Source organism: Protopterus annectens, chromosome 4.part0 (genome assembly GCF_019279795.1).
Source record: "Protopterus annectens isolate FY-2018-M chromosome 4.part0, PAN1.0, whole genome shotgun sequence".
Lineage (NCBI taxonomy): Eukaryota > Metazoa > Chordata > Ceratodontiformes > Protopteridae > Protopterus > Protopterus annectens.
The window spans coordinates 529,905,676-529,923,523 of NC_056733.1; the positions used below are offsets into that span (position 1 = coordinate 529,905,676).

A 17,848-nucleotide genomic window follows, 5' to 3' on the forward strand; every position below is an offset into this window, starting at 1 on the left:
AACATTACTGAACAACTAAACTACAGCACAGACAGAACCGTTTGCAGGTGGACGCTATCCACACCCCCTGCTATAATTATATATTTTATCTCTGAAACCGCAGCACAGCTTGGAAGTAGGCATGACCCCAAACTCATCTGTACTGTAATCTCGCACAATTACTTATCAGCCCTGTTCGATGTTCTGATGTTTGGTATTACGATGTTTAGTTGTTTTGAATGTTTGGCATTCTGGTCTCATTGTTTTAATGTTTCATTATTTTGATATGGATCCATATGAGTGTATGTATGTATGTATAAATATGTGTGTATATATATTTTTATTTTTGCGAAGAAATTTTAAGGTAGTTTGGCTAGCAATATCATCTTCTTTTGTCCAAGCTTTTTTCCCATAAATTGTCATGATTTGTGCATCCATTTTATGTGTGGATAATAGAATTAGGAATATTATGTTTGCTTTGTCTGTTCTAACAGTTTACAGCAAGAATACTACTAGGAGTTTTGGTACTTTTCCGTTATCGGGGCAACAGCTCTAATCAGCATTTGAAATTCATGCTAATCCAAAATCTATCAACTTTCTATATTTTAAGAGCAATATTTTTGTGCCTTTGCGCCCCCCCCCCCCCCATTATATATGGCTTTGTTCAGATTTCTGTGTTTTACGAGTTGAGAGGTATGGAGCCCAGAAGGGCTTCCCAAACTGAAATGCACAATGATACAGCCACTTCTCTCAAGGGTTGCTCTTCCGCTAATGTCACAAGTATCTGAAAGGAGGGTAAACATAGTCACAGGGCAGGCAGCGGTTTATAACTTAAGATTTTAGTTAAAAACTGAGAATGTTGGTAGAATAAAAGATGTTGTGTTAGCATTAATTTTCTGAAGGATATAATGTCTGAAACTTCTATCCCTGTCATTATTTAGTGACTTCCATCTTCAGCAATTTGCCAGAAAACCCCAAATTTTACGAGGCACAGACCAAAATATGAGGCACAAATCTGGGCAATTGAGAGGTATTATTTGCTTTTTATTTTTTTCTTTGTATGCATCAATTGGTTACTAATGACTTTTCCTTCATCTCCCAGCTTGCGAATGAACATGTTCTGTTTTTATGATCAGTTCAAATAAATATCACTTTTGCAAGTACGAAGCAATGCACATATATCACTTTCAATCGTAACTGCCATTGTTTAAAAAGAAAAAACATGTTCCTTGCAGTTCCACGGTGAAAGGGTTTGTCACATTTGCAGTTAAGATCTTTTCTATTAAGTTTCTGTAGTACCAATGTTAAAATTGCTGTTACCCCAATAAAGGAAAAGTACCGGAGTTTTAATGCAGTTGTTTTGATCATTGCATTACCTACTGACCCGCATTAACAAAGAAAGAACTAATGTATTTATGTAATTTTGCTTGTAAGGTTTTTTTTTTATAGTCTGTTCTTCTGACTTCATATCTTTATTATCTAGCTCCATTTTTTTATTTATACATGAAAAGGGGCACTTAGTAATATTCCATAGATGTTCCTCATTTAGATGATGATGCAGTAATCCGGACTGCTGCAACTTCAGTTGCAGAAGGTCTGTGGCATGATCCACCACCCAGGGTTCAGTACCCCTCCCCCACTAAGCATGATAGACATCCATGTGTGAGAGATGTAAGGACATTCCTAGTACAAGGCCAGCATCATTTTAGATATTTTTTTGCAGCGGTTCATGCATATATATCAGTCTGAGCCCATCCTTTGGCATAGTTTGGTCTTTACCAGAGCTCAGAGCAGATAAGCACCCTATTGGACGATTTTCTTATCGCTACTTTTGTGGTTGTTGGTGATTTATGGGCAGCCTTGTAATCATTTAGTCTTATTTCTGTCTATGTGTTAAGGCACGTCAGAGACTCAGAAAGGTACATGTTCTTATGGTAGGCAGATTCAGCATAAGATTTTTTCATACTGTGGTATTTTGCTTGGGTCCAAACAGCTTATTGAAGACTTTTGGGTCTGTCAGGGATTTACCCCCAAAAATCCTGAGAAGTAGGCTGCATTCCCAACAAATCTTCTCGACTTAGAAGAAGTTTCTGGCTGACACCCCCAGTCTACCATGGTATTCTTAAGTTTGCCCTGAACCTCTAATGTCCACCCAGGGGAAAAAAATAAGCAATATAAGGAGACTATAGAAAGGAAAAAAGTGATGTGGATAATGTTGGCACAGTGTCTGATGGGTGTCGCAGGCTGAGTATGGAGGCCCAGCTCAGGCACATATGCAGCATCCCTGCACCAAACATGTGAGATTCCCGCAACCTCTGATGAAGTCATTTTTTAGATCACTGTGCCAAAGGAAACAAACATGATGTCTTTCTGCATCACTGTTGCATTATTTTTCACCTTAGGGTTCTCCTGCCAAGGATAGGCCAACATGCTGCCAGTGTACCAAAGCCTTTAGATCTTGTATGTCACATATGTCACACGTATACTGCCCTCACAGGACGTAGGGTGTAAAGTGACGTACGAATGTAGTTACCCAGAATGTCTTTGCCATCAGTCCAAGCGCCATCATTGCTCGTCGGTCTGAACGTCCTTTTGCTGTGATGAATGCCTAGCCGTCAGATAACTGCCCCATTGGAGTCTTTTTTTTCATTTTCTTTTGGTTTTATATCTCTTTTGTTTACCTGGAGTTCTTGTCATCGAAGAAGGGAAAATGTCAGTGTAGGAGGCAGATTCCCCATAAGGATCACTATAAAGAGTGTCTTTTTTTGTCTCTGTGCTTCCCATGACCATCCTTCCTGTTGCATTTTTAAGGCATTTGTACCCAAAACTCTTAGAAGCCAGTTTTCTTCCCTGGCTGTTAGTCTCTAGAACCAGAGCATGGTAGAATGTACTAACCCCAAGGTACCATTAAGTAAGAAGAAGGCCAAGAAATCTTGGCCAGATTTTTTGGCTGTCCAGCTTCCACTGGTTGTTTCTCTGGAAGCAGGTGATAGTTCTGTAGGCTGTCTGGTGTCAGATTCCTCTGCCATGACCCCATTAGAGGACAGCGTGGATCCTTCCTTTCACACGTTCTGACGCTTTACAAGCATCTGCTCCGGATGTTGAGGGGGAACTGCTGATGGTTATCTCTGAGGGCCCTAGAGGTATTTTGCAGAGTCTGGTCAAGGAAGAGGTTTCAGGTAGTCTTACTGAATCCTGTCAGGGTTCAGAACCTCTAGTGTTTGTTAGGGTTGATGTCCCTACCAGGAAAAGCAGAAGACTAAGCATACTTCTGTATGCTGTAAAGATCCCCGTAAGAAATGGCAGGAGTTTGCTCAGGGCCTATTTAATGCCTTAATAGTCCTGAAGTCTCCCCAAGGGGTTTCCGTGCCTACTGTCCCTTGGACCTCATCTTCTTCCAAATGGACTGGAGAACCCAATTCCTCTGATGGAGGATTCAGAGTCTGATGATAGGTCTCTGTCTTGCTCTTCCCAGACGCCTTTACCTTTGGCTTATTGTTCTGATGTTGAAGAGTTCTTTAGTCCCGAGTCTCCTTTTGAGGAGTTATCTTTTAGTGACACTATAGCTAGAATGATGGAACACTTTAAGTGGGATTCTTCTCAAGTGTCTGATAGAAAAGGTGTTATGAGCTGCTTAAGATAGGCACTCCTAAACCTTCCGCAGTACTTCCTGTGTTGGCTGCTTTTTAGACTCTTTTATAGCTGCTTCTAATTTTCCTGATTCTCAGCTTCCAGCTCCAAAGAAGTCTGACAGGTTCTGTAAGATTGTCAATTCTTATTTAAGTGTCCTTCTGCTGACCCTGTTCTGGTGTCCGTCTCCTCTGACAAGTTCTCTAAACCTTTGCCCTCTTCTAAGCTTCTGCCTTTAGGTAAGGATAGTAGGGCAATGGAAGAATGGGTAAGTAGGTCTATACTGCTTCTACTTTGACCTTTCTGACCATTGATTATCAGACCCTCATGATCAGGTATGCTCTGGCCTTGCTTGCCCAGGCCTGACAGGTTATTTCTAACCTCCCTGATTCTGAAGCAGAATCTTTCGCTCTATTTTGGGTTCTGCCTCTCAACTGGCTTGCCACTCTTATCAAGTGCAGCTATGATGCTGCTGATGCCTCTTCCAGAGCTGCTGCCTTTGGATCTGTCATGAGGTGTTATTCTTGGCTTCACCTGCAGTCATTACATGAAGACATTAAGGCCAAGTTGCTGAATGCTCCTTTGGATAATAAAAATCTCTTTGGGACTGCTGCTGCTATGTTTGTTCAAGAAAAAGGTAAAGCTTTGCAGAGCCTTTCCCCTATCCCCAAGTTCCAGAGGAACTATTCTACGGTCTGCTTTTGTGCACAGGCAGCCTCATCAGGGCAACAAAGGTAAGAAGGTGGTAGATGAGCTCCTCCTGCCTAGTCTTCTCAGTCTTCTGTGGCTCAGAAGCCTCCTTTATCAGACAAGCTGCTTCGACATCTTGTCCCCCACCCCTCTTCTCAAACAGGTTTCCTTGTCCCTTCTGCTTTTCCTCTGCCTTCCAAACTGGCATCTCATCACCTTAGATTCTTGGGTTATGTTATCCTTCATGGTTACTTCATGGTGTGGGAAACTCTCTCCCTCCTTTTTTAGGGATTCCCCAACCTCTGCTGGAACAGCTTCATCATTTCTCAGAGGTCCTTGGGTCCCTTGTGGGCCAGGAAGCTATTCATTCTGTCTCTCCTTCCCAAGTTTGAAAGGGATTTTACTCCAGGATGTTCCTGCTCACTTGAAAGGAGGGTAGTTGGAGACCTATTCTGGATCTCTGCTTGCTCACCACCTTTCTCAGGGTTCCTTCGTTCTGTATACTTACTCTTCCAAACCGGTTTCCTTTGTACTACCTCAGTTTTTTATAGTGTCCTTGGATCTGAAGGATACTTACCTTCATATTCTTATTCACCTTGTTTTCAGGAAGTTTTTATGTTTATCTGTTTCTTCTCTAATTTTCAGTTCTCTGCTTTGCTTTTTGACCTCTCTACTGCCCCAGAGTATTCAAAAATGTCAAGTTCCTGTGATTGCCTTTTGCAGGCTCCAAGGCATTCAGATTTTTCCTTATCTAGATGACCTGTTGATTCAGGTCCCTTTTCCCAGATGCCTTTTACAGGATCTGGAGTTTACCATCTCTCTCCTCCAAAGTCTGTCCTGACTCCCTCTCAGGATCAGGTGTATCTGGTTTGCAGGACTCAGACAGTACCAATGTTAGCCTCACTTCCACTTCCAAAAGATCTGTCCTTGACAGCTTTCTTTCAGTCTCTTCTTCCTCTGCCTGCTATTCCAGCCAGAGAGTTTCTTTGAGTCCTGGGATTTATGGCGTCCTCTATTCCAATGTTGTCTCTTAGCAGACTACACATGCACAAGCTTCAGTAGCACCTCATGTCAGTTTAACTTCAGCCTTGCCACCCTCTGGATTTTACAGTGCCTCTTCTTCCTTGTCTAAAGCGAGAATTTGAGTGCTGGATTTGACATTTTACCCTCAACCCAGGCCTGCCCTTTCAGCTTCTGATTCCTTCTCAAGAACTGTTCAGTGATGCTTCAGACATGGGGTGGGGGCTTCCTGTGATCACCTGAAAGTTCAAGGTCTCTGCCCCCCAAAGTCAGACCACATCAACATCAAAAAGATAAGAGCTCTGATTCTGGCCCTTCATGCTTTTCACCCCATGCTGTCTCCAGACCCTCTGAACGTTTACATGGGCAACACCACAGTCAAATGGTATGTCAACAATCAGGGGTAACAAAGTTTTACCTTCTCAGCAGGCTGGCTCTTCAGGCCTGAGATTTGGCTCTCAGTTATCAGTTAATTCTTCAGGCAGTGTATATTCCTTCAGAGAGCAATCAAGTGTCACTCTTTGAACAGGTCCAAAACATAGGCTCAAGAATGGATGCTTCATAGAGACTTGTTTTTGGATATAGTCCACCAGTGGGGTATTCCTCAGGTCAATCTTTTTGCCTCCTGTCTGAATAGGCAGCTCCCTCATTTCCGTTCCCAAGTGTCATGTCATCTGGTGTGGAAGACGGATGCTCTTTCTTTTCCTTGGAAAGGATGTTTCTCTGTGCCTTCCCTCCCCTTCCCTGACTTCCAACAGTCCTGCAGAAGATTCGGCTGGACTCCCCAGAAATCTTTCAAGTGACTCCCTTTTGGCCAAGACAGTACTGGTTCCCTCTCTTAATGTGTCTGGCCAGGGGCAATCAACACAAGTTACTTTACGGGTTGGACCTCCTTACACAGGACAAGGGGTCTCTCATTCATCCTCACTTGTCCACTCTTCAACTGACACTGTGGGTAATAGGGTTTTTATCCCTTTAAGGCACCTCTTTTCTGACGGCATGCTCTGGGTTTTACAGGAGGCAAGAAAACCTAATAATAAAAACAAATCTTGTCACAAGAATGAACAGGACCTTCTTTATGTGGAAATTCCTATTTTTCTTTCCTATCTGTGTGAGTTGCTTAGTTCTGGTCTGGCATAGTCTACTGTTAAAAGCTCATTTGTCAGCCACCTCTGCCTATCTGCCACTGGTTCTACCACTTTTTCTTCTAGATTTGAGGTCAAATCATTTCTCAAAGGCATCCTTCATATAGGCCTCCAAGAAAATCATTTTTCCTCCTTTTGACCTGAGCTATGTTCTTGAAAAGCTGAACAGACAATCTCTTGAACCAGCAGCCACTTCCACTTTGAATTTGTGTACCAGGAAAACTGTCTTGATGGTGGCCCTGACTTCTGCCAAAAGAGCCTGTGAAGTCCAGGCTCTTATGACCATTCCTCATTTTCTAGTTTTCCACACAGACAGGGTGTCTCTTAGAACCAGTCATACTTTTATGCCCAAGATTGTCGGCGAGTGTCTTTGAGTCCGGCCAATCATCTTCTCTCCTCCTTTCCTTCTTCACAAAGTAAAAGTGAGTCGATACTTCATTCTTTGGATTTGCATAGACAGTTCAGATGCTACCTAGATAAGACTAAATATATTAGCAGCTTTTTGTTTCTCTTCAATCAAAGAAGTTGGGTATGGCAGTTTCCAAGCAAACCATTTCTTCTTCGAAGTCTAAAGCCATTTCCTTTTGTCACTCTCTTCATTGTAAACAGCTTTCTACTTCTGTTTGAGTTCATTCTAAAAGGACAGTTCAGTTGCCTCTTCTGGAAATTTTTTAAGGGTGTTGATGGTAGATCTATTCTGGAAGCTGCCGCTTGGTCTTACTAAGCACTATAAGTTGGATGTGTTCTCAAAGGCCAGAGCAAGTTTCGCTTGGTCCATCCTCCATGTTTTTTTTCTTTCTTTTTGGAGGGTTCCTCAGTTCCTTCCTCCTCCCATTCTTTACATAAGCTTTAGTCCTATCCCTATAGTAAGGAATACTGCAACAGTGGTTAAGGAAGGACATAGTACAGTTGTAAAGGAACTTAACATAACCATAGATGCCCTACTTATTGCTGATGCAGGTTTCCATCAGTCCCTCCTTCCTCCTGTTGGTTTTCTTTTTTTCCTCTGACGAGGGGACTGCTTTACCTTTTTCCGGAGATTTATGTACTATGTTCTTTTACACTTCATCTGCTGCTCCTGTTCTTCTGGAGAAGTTCAGTTCTGAAGGATTTGAACTTGTATGTCACTTACGCACCTTGTGCTTCAGAAGTAGGACATACATGTGACATACAGTGCATGGAAGGGCCCGGGCTTTGGTATGCTGGCCAGATGTACGGTTGTCCTTTGCAGGATATCCCTATAGGAAGGAGTCCTTCAGTAGTGGTAAGTGCATCTACTGTTATGGTAAGTTCTTACAAAACTGTACTGTTTTACTTACCACATTTACTGTGGTAATATACCTTACTCTGTTTATACTGTGTACTCAAATGAAAAGACAATCAAATAAATATGTGGATGTTATAATTACTACACTAAAACCATATTTTTATTTAGGTTGTAAGGTTTTGAGTGGACAGGACTTGTGAACACTTTGTGCTTTTATTCATGCAGTTTTATTTTGCATATTTTTCGATATTTTACATATGCTTTTACTTGCACATAGCTGTACTTTTCTTCATTAAACTAAATTGAAGATTGTGTTTCTTTTTCTTTCTCGTCCCATAAAAATATTACCATCTTGCAGAATAGGCTCACTGAACTAGTCAGGTGTTGTAGTGTGGGTGTTTCAGCAAATGTTTAAGCATTTTGAAGCGTTTTTCATGCTGGGTGCTCCAGAGCCATTTCATATCATGTTCCAATAATTTCCTTATTGAAAAACTCATCTGACAGATTTGGCATAAACTGTGAAAGACACTGCACCTTTCCTAAAAATTAATGAGAGCTTCTTTGTCCACAGTAATGCCAGTTTTGCGTTTGATTTTTTTCAGCTTAATGCATTCATTCTTGCACCGTCATTCATTTTCTTCCCATACTAGTATATCAGTTTTATTAACATCACCAAGCCCTTTGATTTTTTTTTTTAAGAACAGCTGTCTAAAAACAGTTCACATGCTTTCAAAATAATGTGGACATTTTAAAAATATATGTTCCATTAACACATCTACACATCATAGCACCTTTCTCATTAAGCCTTATTTGCTAGATTTGTTGGTGTGCATTAAGCACAAAAATACTTTGCTTCTGGCTTGAGAGGCACCACTTCTTTAATTTAAGGCAGATGGATGGTATTTCATTTTTATAACTTTAATTCTTGAGGATTTGTAGAAATATGAATTCATCTGGTTCCACTGTAGTAACCATGCTGTGGACCCATTTGTTAGTTTCTCTCTCGTCTCTGCTCCTGATTCATACCTATTTTCTCCATGCATTTTAACTTTTACTTATCTCTAGACTAGAGAAAGGTTACTTTCAGAGTATGCACTTCAGATTTGAGTGTGATAAGCTCTATGTAAATAACTTAAATCAGAAAATAAATGTTCATACTCTAAGTTAAGCATCAGAATAACTTTTTCTGATGCACACACACTGCATTTACACTGTGAATTATTTTCACCATGCCAGGCTTTTAACATGTTGTATAGCACAGTGTCAGTAGAATAGTCACAGGTATCAACAACCAGGTTGCTGTTTCTCATCCAGTGCATTCAGTGTTTGAACAGTCATTTTTGCTAACATTCTTCTCTAATGTGTGTTACATTTTATTAATCCTGATTTTTTTTCTCCCACATTTTCAACTATCCCCCACACACACACACACATTTTTCAACTCATTTTATGGTTGCAGCTTTCTCTCTCCTTTATCTTGGACACTGATCATCCTTTGTACACTCTCCATACAGATTGCTCCCACATTTAACACATTGTGGTGTCTCTGATCTAATATATGCAACCTCTTCAACTGTAACTTTGTTTCTTTCCTTTACCTAATTTTAGCAGAATGATTCATTTTGCCACAACTTCTGTAGACTTAATAGCAGGAAATTTATTTTGTATCATGCTTTGGAGCCACAACTACTGCACAAGGCTTTCTGTCTGCCATATTTGACTGAGTTCTCATTTTTTTCTTAGGTCCTGTATGACTGATCTTTGGTTATTTTTACTCCTTTCTGCTTTTCTGTTTCAAAAAAAAAAAAAATGCTTTGCAGACGTCAGACTTTTTACTGACCTGTTGTAATTTTCATAAGGTAATTTCATTCACTCTGCACACAGTCATGTTATAGTATTAAGTATGATTTTCTCAGTGATCTAGCTTTTATCTGATTATTTCTGATACATAATTCTGTCTTACATTGTTCAATCATACAATTCACCACATTCATAGTCTTCATCCATCCACAACCCTTTTTCCCATTTTTACATATGGGTTTAGGGTGTCACTTACATGATTCCTTAATTCAGTAACATTAGCATCACTAGACTCAGTAGCCTGTTGTGATGTCATAAAGAATAAAATGCCATACTCTTTCTCATAGCAACTGTGGAAGTTTTATCATTGAAGTATTCTGTCCGTATCCATTTTAAAATTAAAATGTATTATACAATGTCAGCTGCAGTGACATACAGCGATAGAGCCCTGACTGCAACTTGGGCAACCCAAGTTCATATAGCTCCTTGGACACCAGTTGGAGCTGGAATGGGGGAAGGGAAAAGTGATGCAGTTTTTCTTGCATGCCTTTGTTTGGGGAAAGGGGAGGCGATGCATATCCTGGAACTTGTTCTCATTATAGAATATCCAGTGGAGGCTGGCAATCCTGTGGGAGCACTGTCTTCAAGGAGGCCTGCTACTGCTAAGGATTTACATCATCTACAGAAATGAGTGACCTGCCCTTGCTGATGCCATCTCACTCATAATCACAGGGTGGTTATGGGCAGTGCGCTGTGTGGTTAGGGTCTTGAAGCTTGAAAAGGCCTGGCTTTGAAGGATCAGATAGGCCATATGCACAACTTCTAGTTTTCAAATAAATGTGGTTACCAGGTGGCTGCATTTGAACATTTCTCAAATGAGGGATGAAATGTCTTGTTTTCAGTTTATTATGATGCTGTGTGACATTTGGTATTCTCTGTATGACAAAATGTTTTAGAGGTTTGTTGCATCATGTGTTTTTAGATTGTGTCTTTGTACAGTATGTCAGATGATATGCTGTATGTTCTTTATACAGATACAATGCCACAAGTGCTAGAGACATTAATTTCTTAAAGCTGTATATTTGTATGTTGTACTTGTGAAATACTACAAATGGCCATACTTGGATCTCTTATTGTCTACTCTGTATATGCTTCTGTTTAGATATTTTAGTATGTGGAGAGGCTTTGCTTTTTCTAGATTATACTCAGATCTACCTCTCCTTTCCTTTGGAGTAAATACCTGTCCCTGAATCCATGTTGGATAATCTGGATGCTGTCTATAATTGGATGAGGAGTATACACCTTAAGTGAGACTATGACATTGGGTGTCCTTTAAGGGCATCCATGGTTTCAGAGCTGTACCTTTTTATTATTTATGAGGGGGGCATGTTAGAGTTTGTCTGAAGTCCAAAATCTGGAGTTAGGGGGAAGGGAGAAGTGATGCAGCCTTTGTGGCTTGGCTCTATCTGGGGAAAGAGGGGGGGATGTTCTTGCTATCATCTCAGAAATTTCAGCTGTATTAGGCACCTTATTTCGTATGAGGATCCTTTGGCAGTGGTTTATTCTTTGTTGTCTTCTTGTGTGAACTGTTGCAGTGCTCTCTCCCTGGTACTGCAAATCATCAAACTTGAGCATATAGAGCTGGCACAAAACCCTGTGGCTCAGTTAATGACTGGTACATCTCACTGCAACCATATTAGACCTTTGTTATGGAGTGTTCATCAGCAACCAATAATATTGTTTAATTTTCAGAGTTCTGGTGGTGGTACTCATGGCCCTACATCATTTGGAACTCTCCTGCTTTAAAAGAATTACTGGTTCCATACCAGCCAATGTGTGCACTCCCATTATCAGTCCAGTTTGAGTTGTGTGATTTTGTTCATTAACTTTTCAGGTGCAATACAGTTAAACCCTAATTCCTCATTACCTCTGGGAGAGTGATACTCTTGGTGCTGTTATTAGGAGACTTAAGATCTATCTTTTCCCATGGTCTTGTTTCACTTTTTTTACATTTTTTTTTATTAACATGTTATGAGTTTACAGTTTGATCTTACCCCTGCATTATTGCTTTTGTTAGTGTTTTAATTGTTTTAGTTGTATGTTGCATAGGTGTAGGGCATATTAATAATAAACATGAGTTTCTCTGTGATTCACGTTGACATAATAAGAGTATGGTTTACTTCATGACTGAAGACTTAAGTCTCTCTACCAAAACCTTGATTTTGGACTTTAAAATAGCAGACGACAGAGATTTGAATTGGGAGACATGATAGAGATGGCTGTGGAGGTTGGAGATCAGCATGGTGTAGGTAGATGAATTCTGAAAAAAGTACTAGAAATATTAGATGAGCAGCAGTGACCAAACAGCTAGGGGAAGAAAGCAAATATTAGACAAGAAGGCAGTCTTTTTGACTGAAAAATGGAAGTGAGAGGTGTCAGTAATGGGAAAGAAAAGGCTGTACAAGCGATGAAAGCAGAATGGGTGGAGGGAGTAACAGTGATGTTAAAATGACGTTAAAAAGTAAGGAAAAAGGCAGAAAGGGAAGTTGTTTAAACCAAGACAGCAGATTTGGGGGAGCAACAAGCAAATTGGATTAAAAAGGTAGATAAGGGCTTCTTTAGGTGCATAGTGGAAAGGTAAAATAAGACATAATCAGGAAAATAAAGTATTTGAGGAATGTAGTTGTAGACTGAGAAGTAGTAAAGGGCTGTCATTGAATTTCTGCCACCCAAAAAGGAAACAGAGTGCTGACTTATGACGAGTGAAGAACAGGAGGGAGAAGTCACTGAGTAGATGGTGATACTGAAATTTGAAGGATGCAAAGGAAACTGGCCAAGATTAGAGGATATGCATGGACCATATGGGGATAGCCCCAACATACTAAAATATCTAGCTACAGTCCTGATAGATTCTCAGACAGAACTCTTCAGCACCTTCCTGACCATGTGGAAGATCCCACATTGTTAGAGGAAGACTATGGTAGTGCCAGTTCACAAATGAGGCCGTGTCAGCCTAGGAGACTATAAAACAGTCAGCCTGACCTCAGTGGTGGGGAAAGTGATAGAATGCTGAGAAGAGAGTGGCAGATAAGGGATGTTTACTGAAGATAAATGCTAAGGGTTGTACTTTTTAAATTATTTACTGTTACAAAGTGTAATTGTATGTGTGTGTGGGGGGGCAAGTAAGGGAAATACCCTCAGGGTAACTGATTAAAAAAATTACCTAAGACATGTAACGGCATCAATGAACCCTGGGCTGTAGATTGTGAAAATTATGGCCAAGGCCAATAACATCTTAGGCTGTATTTTCAGGGGACTATGCTTCAAGGGCAAAGAGTTTCATATTGATTCTAGAAGAACCTAGTAAAGCCACGATTGGACTGCTGTACACAGTTCTGGCGACTCTGTAGATGTAAGGCTTTGAATAGCTGTCCAAGCATTTGAGCTAGTGGAGAGGAAATAGGGATGATTGGCTGACATTGGAAGAAGGGTGTTGGCAGAATCTTGCAATAAAGATCTTTTTCTGAAGAGTGCCTTGAAGTTTGCAACACTTGCAGCTAAGGACTTTGGGTGCAAGAGTCCACCAAAAAGTGCAAATTCACCCTGGCTGCAATCACAAGCATGCAGAAGAATGAACACTTGAGTCTAGAATAGCAGACATTACACCTTGCTCTCTGTCTAGTGGTGGGGAGGAATAGAAATTTATATAAAAAAATAACCTCTCCTCCCCCATACATTTGGATGATGGTTGCGATCCTTGTCTGTTACTATCCTTTGTTGTTGTCTTAGGATGCAGAGGGTCATAATATGGAATGAATAGATCAGTAGGAGGTATGGGTTTGATTGTTGTGGAAGGGCTTGGGTTATATAGAAAAAGAATTAAGAAAAAAAAAGCATGAGTCGAGAATATGGCTTCACCCATAGAAGAATTCTTGAGGAAAAAATTGGGAAGGGACTGTAGACATTGGGACATAGACTGGGAGCATGCTGTGAATGCATAATATGTCAGCAACAGACTGTGATGATGATTAGGAGAGGGATGGTAGGAGCGGACAATTGTTAAATATAGAGAGAAGCAGTCTCTTTCTAGACCTAAAGAACTGCATTGCTTTACATAAGAAATGGTAGATATGTGAGATGGACTATCAGAATAGATGTTGGAGAACAAAACGAGTCTCGTTGAACAGGGCATGGAATATCTGGAGGGGAGAGGAGGGCAATCAGGTAGAGACAGCAGCAAGATGTGTGCATATCAGGCAGACTAGATAGCCAAACTGTTGTCTTACAAGCCGTAATATGTTGTGTGATGTGATGTCATAGGGCTGGACAGTTTTATTTGGTTGCAGATGTAAATGGCATATGTCTGATCCAAACTTGTGACAATGAATGTCCTAACTATATTTTTTACAAGAGGCTTGCACTCACATATGCTTTTATGATTCATTAGTCAATATCCAGGTTATTATTGCTTTTGTTAAAATTTAAAAAAGGATAGGTTAGCAAGCTAACCCTAGACAGATATAAGACCAGAGAATGTGGCAGAAGGTGGAAACTGTTTTGAATAATCTGGTGTGCATATGTTCTTTTATATTTGACTCATAAAGAGGTTACAGTTTCTTAGTAAATGCCCTTCACTTAGCATTTGTGTTTATGTACAAATGTTTGCTGGCTCTTGCTTTTAGTAGTGTCTGGTTTTGTGAAAGGGGCATAATTACATCAGAAAAGCTTGTAAGTCTACACTGTAAACTTGCAGACTAATTAATATTTTTACTGCTGACATTCTCACATTGGTGTTTTTTTCTTTGTTTTTGCTGGTTCAGCCTGAGCCTGATGGAAGAAGACCCGTCTGCATTTGAAGTTTGTGTGAAGGTATTCCATGTGGTGGAAGGCCTGTGTGTTTGCACACTAACTCCTGCATGAGCTTGCCTGGAAAATATTAACTTTTGGGTTTATTAATAATGCAGTCTTAATATAGTAATAATAACAGTAATAGCTGACTGAAGTAATTACTCATTTTTTTGAATGGGAAGCTATGATATTATTACAAGGACCCTTCTTTGTGAGTTCTTGGTTAGTTAGTACTTCAGTTGGAATTCATCACTATATTTCAGAAGATCTTATGTCCATGCAGTGTACTGCCTATATAAGGCAGTCATTCTCCAGATTCCTTCTTTCCAGTACTTTATTTGCTGCTGATAGTTTGGTCTTTGCTATCATGGGTAAAGTGTTACATTCATACACTTGTCATAGTGGCAATGTGGCCTTCAAATTAATAATCAAGACCCACACCAGTATCACCCATACTGTCTTTGGGAAGAGCACAATGTTGAAAAATGCCAGAGGTTCTGCATGGCTTTTCAAAACTAATGCTTTTCCAGAGTTGGCAGTGGTTGAGAGCCCTTCACATAACAACAAATTGAAGGGACATCCTTGATGGCCAAGCATAAGTTGGAGCATCACCATAAGGATGTAGCAGAAGCCAAGATTGGACTTGAACCTGTTCAGGGTAAGTCTGGTGTTCATCTACCCCCAAAGCTTTCAGGTGGTGAGATTACACTTAACTAGTGAGGACTTGTGCCTAAATTGGTCTTCAGGTTCGGTCGATGATCATGGAGTGAAGGCAGCATACTGTCTGCTTGTACATTGGGTGAATCCTGTTCATCTTCATTTCCTAATGATCAACTGTAGGTCTTTGTCAACAAGCCTCATCTGTTGGTTCTGACCCTGAAGTCATCGAGTCATATATTGATGACACTTGTAAGTTAGGAATGTCTTGTGTTTGACCCTCAAGCTTGTGGGATCTGCAAGGCTCAGTTGAGGTTTTCCAGAGCTTGGATTTCAGAGCATAAGCATTAAGCACCTGTTTGATGTCAGATGGGAGCTTGAGATGGATGCACAGGTTCCTACCCTTAAGGAGTTAGGACTGAATTCTGTGCCAGTACCTGCACATACCTTTATCCATACTCTTATTTTTTGGTCAACACACAATCTAGTGGTAGTTCCAGCTTCCCTGGCATCAGTCCATCATGCTGTCACCTTTACATGAGTTGACACCCTCAGGCAGTGAGGTTTGTGGTGCTCCTCTGCCTCCAGGGACCTTTAACATTTTAGGAGATTGTGAAGCCACTCTCTCTGAGATGGACTGGGATAATCAGAGTAGTTTTATACTATTTCCCTACTGACTGTTCTTCCCTATAAAGATACCTACAGGCTGAAAAGGAGCAGTTTGTAGTGGCCTCTTGTTCCCCACTCCCCAAAGCTCTTAACGGAGTCCTAAAGTTTAAGTCTGAGTCCCCCCTTTATCTTTTTCCTGCATCCTGTCATTAGGGAATGCCACTTTCATGGCCTGGTGGCACCCAGATTCTGCCTTGTCAACCCTAGAAAAAGCTGATACCTTTGACAAGTTGAAGTGTAAGTGGGGATACCACTTCACAGAACATTCCACTGGCAACGTCTGCATGATCTGTTGGGTCCAGCATAGATCCCAGAGAATATAGCACTTTTCCACCTTATCCACGCAGAAGGTTTATTCTTGTGCTACTTTGGGTTACAGTTGCCCAACTATTCTGTGATGAATTTGTTAGGCAAGATGGCAGCAAACTGCTTAGCTGTATCAGTTCAATTTACTACTGCAGCTTGTAGCTGAAATTTAGTTTGTTTCTGCTGCTTCTCCGTGTGTTATAAGACTGGCTGGATATTTTGCTTTATCGTAATATGGATGAATGCTATTGACCCACTGCTTTAGTCATGCAGAGCATTTCACTGCTGCAAGCTTTTTCCCTGTGTTTCCAGGGCTGTGACTGATTTTGTGGACTTGTTGGGACTGTTTAACTCAATATCTGCCTTGGTGTGTTCACCTGGTGTTGCCATGCCTCTGCTGTGTGTGTCACTGTATGGATTGTGTGGCAGTTGGGGAATGAGGACTACTTTGTGTTGCACGTCTCTAGAGCTGCAGCTAAACTGTGGGTATCACTTAACATAAGTTATTTTCTGTGTCTGAAAGACAAGCTGCTGCCTGCACTGTTATGGACTTGATTGTGCAACATTTAATTTATACCATCTTATTTTTAGGAGTGCATTAAGTGTATTGCTTTTTTTCTTACCATATTGGTAGATTGTTGCACTTACCCTCTGACAAAAATTGATTGAATCATAGCACTTTTTTTCTCAGAATGACTGTGGCATTGCATAGCTCTCACTTCTGTCACAAGGTATCATTTGTATTCTTGATTTTTGTGTTTATTAGATGTCCTTCCTTATCACTTTTGCATATTCCTTATGTAAAGGATCTCCTGCCAAGGATAGCCCGATGTCTGGCCAGTATACCAAAGCCTTTAGAGTTTATAGATGCCGTATGTCTCACACATGCTGTGCCCACATAAGGCATAGGGCATAAAGGTGACATATGGACATGCACACCTCAGAACTTCTTTGCCGCTAGTCTGAACGCCATCATTGAACGTAGGTCTGAATGGTCCTCCTCCTGTGCTGGTTACCAAGCCGTGTTTCAGGTAAGTGCCCCATTGTTTTTTTTTTTTTTTTTTTTCTTCTCTTTCTAATTTGATTTTTGTGGGTTTACATATCATCCAGAAAGGGAAAATGTCAGTGAGTGAGGCAGACTCTCCATAAAGACCAGCATGAGCAGTGTTTGGGTGCTTCTCACGACCATATGCAGTGTTCTATCTGCCAAGCGTTTGTCCCTAAGACTCTGCATAGTTCTCTCTCCTCTTTATTGATTTATCTAGAGAACCAGTGTCAAAACTGTTGGCACAAAGTGCTATGGTGGAGTATTCCTGTTCAAAAGGTCAAATGCTTGCAAAGAAAAAGGCCAATAGACTCTGGCCTGATTCTGCTGCTGTCTCACCTCCCCGAACAACACTCTCAAGGTAAGTGAAAGCCTAGTAGATCTTCTGGTTGTTGCTTTGGATTCTTCTGCCTTGACCCGATTGGAGGCCGGTATGGATCCATCTTCTCGCACATCCTTGGAGGCTTTACAAACCTCTGTTCCAGGCGTTAAGGAGGAACCTTGGTTAATTATATCTGAGGGAGTAAGGGGGGATACTGCAGATTGTACTTCGGAAGGAGATGCTATCCCTGTATTCTGTCTCCTACAGGCAGTTGAGAGGGAGATCTATGGCTGGCATACAAGGCATTGTCATACCCCACTCTGATGAACCTCCTGCATATCTGCAAAACAGACAGCACTAGAATTACTGTTCTAAAGACTTAAACCTTGCCTGTGATGTAAATAGGACCTGCTGGAGAGACAGAAATGTATCCCAGAGACTACCCCATTTCTGGAACAGGCTCCCCATCC

At 40.9% G+C, this 17,848-nt stretch overlaps 1 protein-coding gene across 2 annotated transcripts in view; it reads left to right on the forward strand.

Annotated features, from left to right (window-relative positions):
• Positions 1–17,848, forward strand: part of NF2 (neurofibromin 2) — a 1,458,300-nt gene that overhangs the window by 1,198,788 nt on the left and 241,664 nt on the right. The window contains exon 16 of one of the 2 annotated variants that reach the window (XM_044068458.1): positions 14,352–14,400. The exons of the other annotated variant lie outside the window; for it this stretch is intronic. Within the exon in view, the coding sequence (XP_043924393.1) occupies positions 14,352–14,387 (36 nt within the window). The 3' untranslated portion in view covers positions 14,388–14,400. The remainder of the gene's footprint in view (positions 1–14,351; positions 14,401–17,848) is intronic. 2 annotated transcript variants of the gene reach the window in all.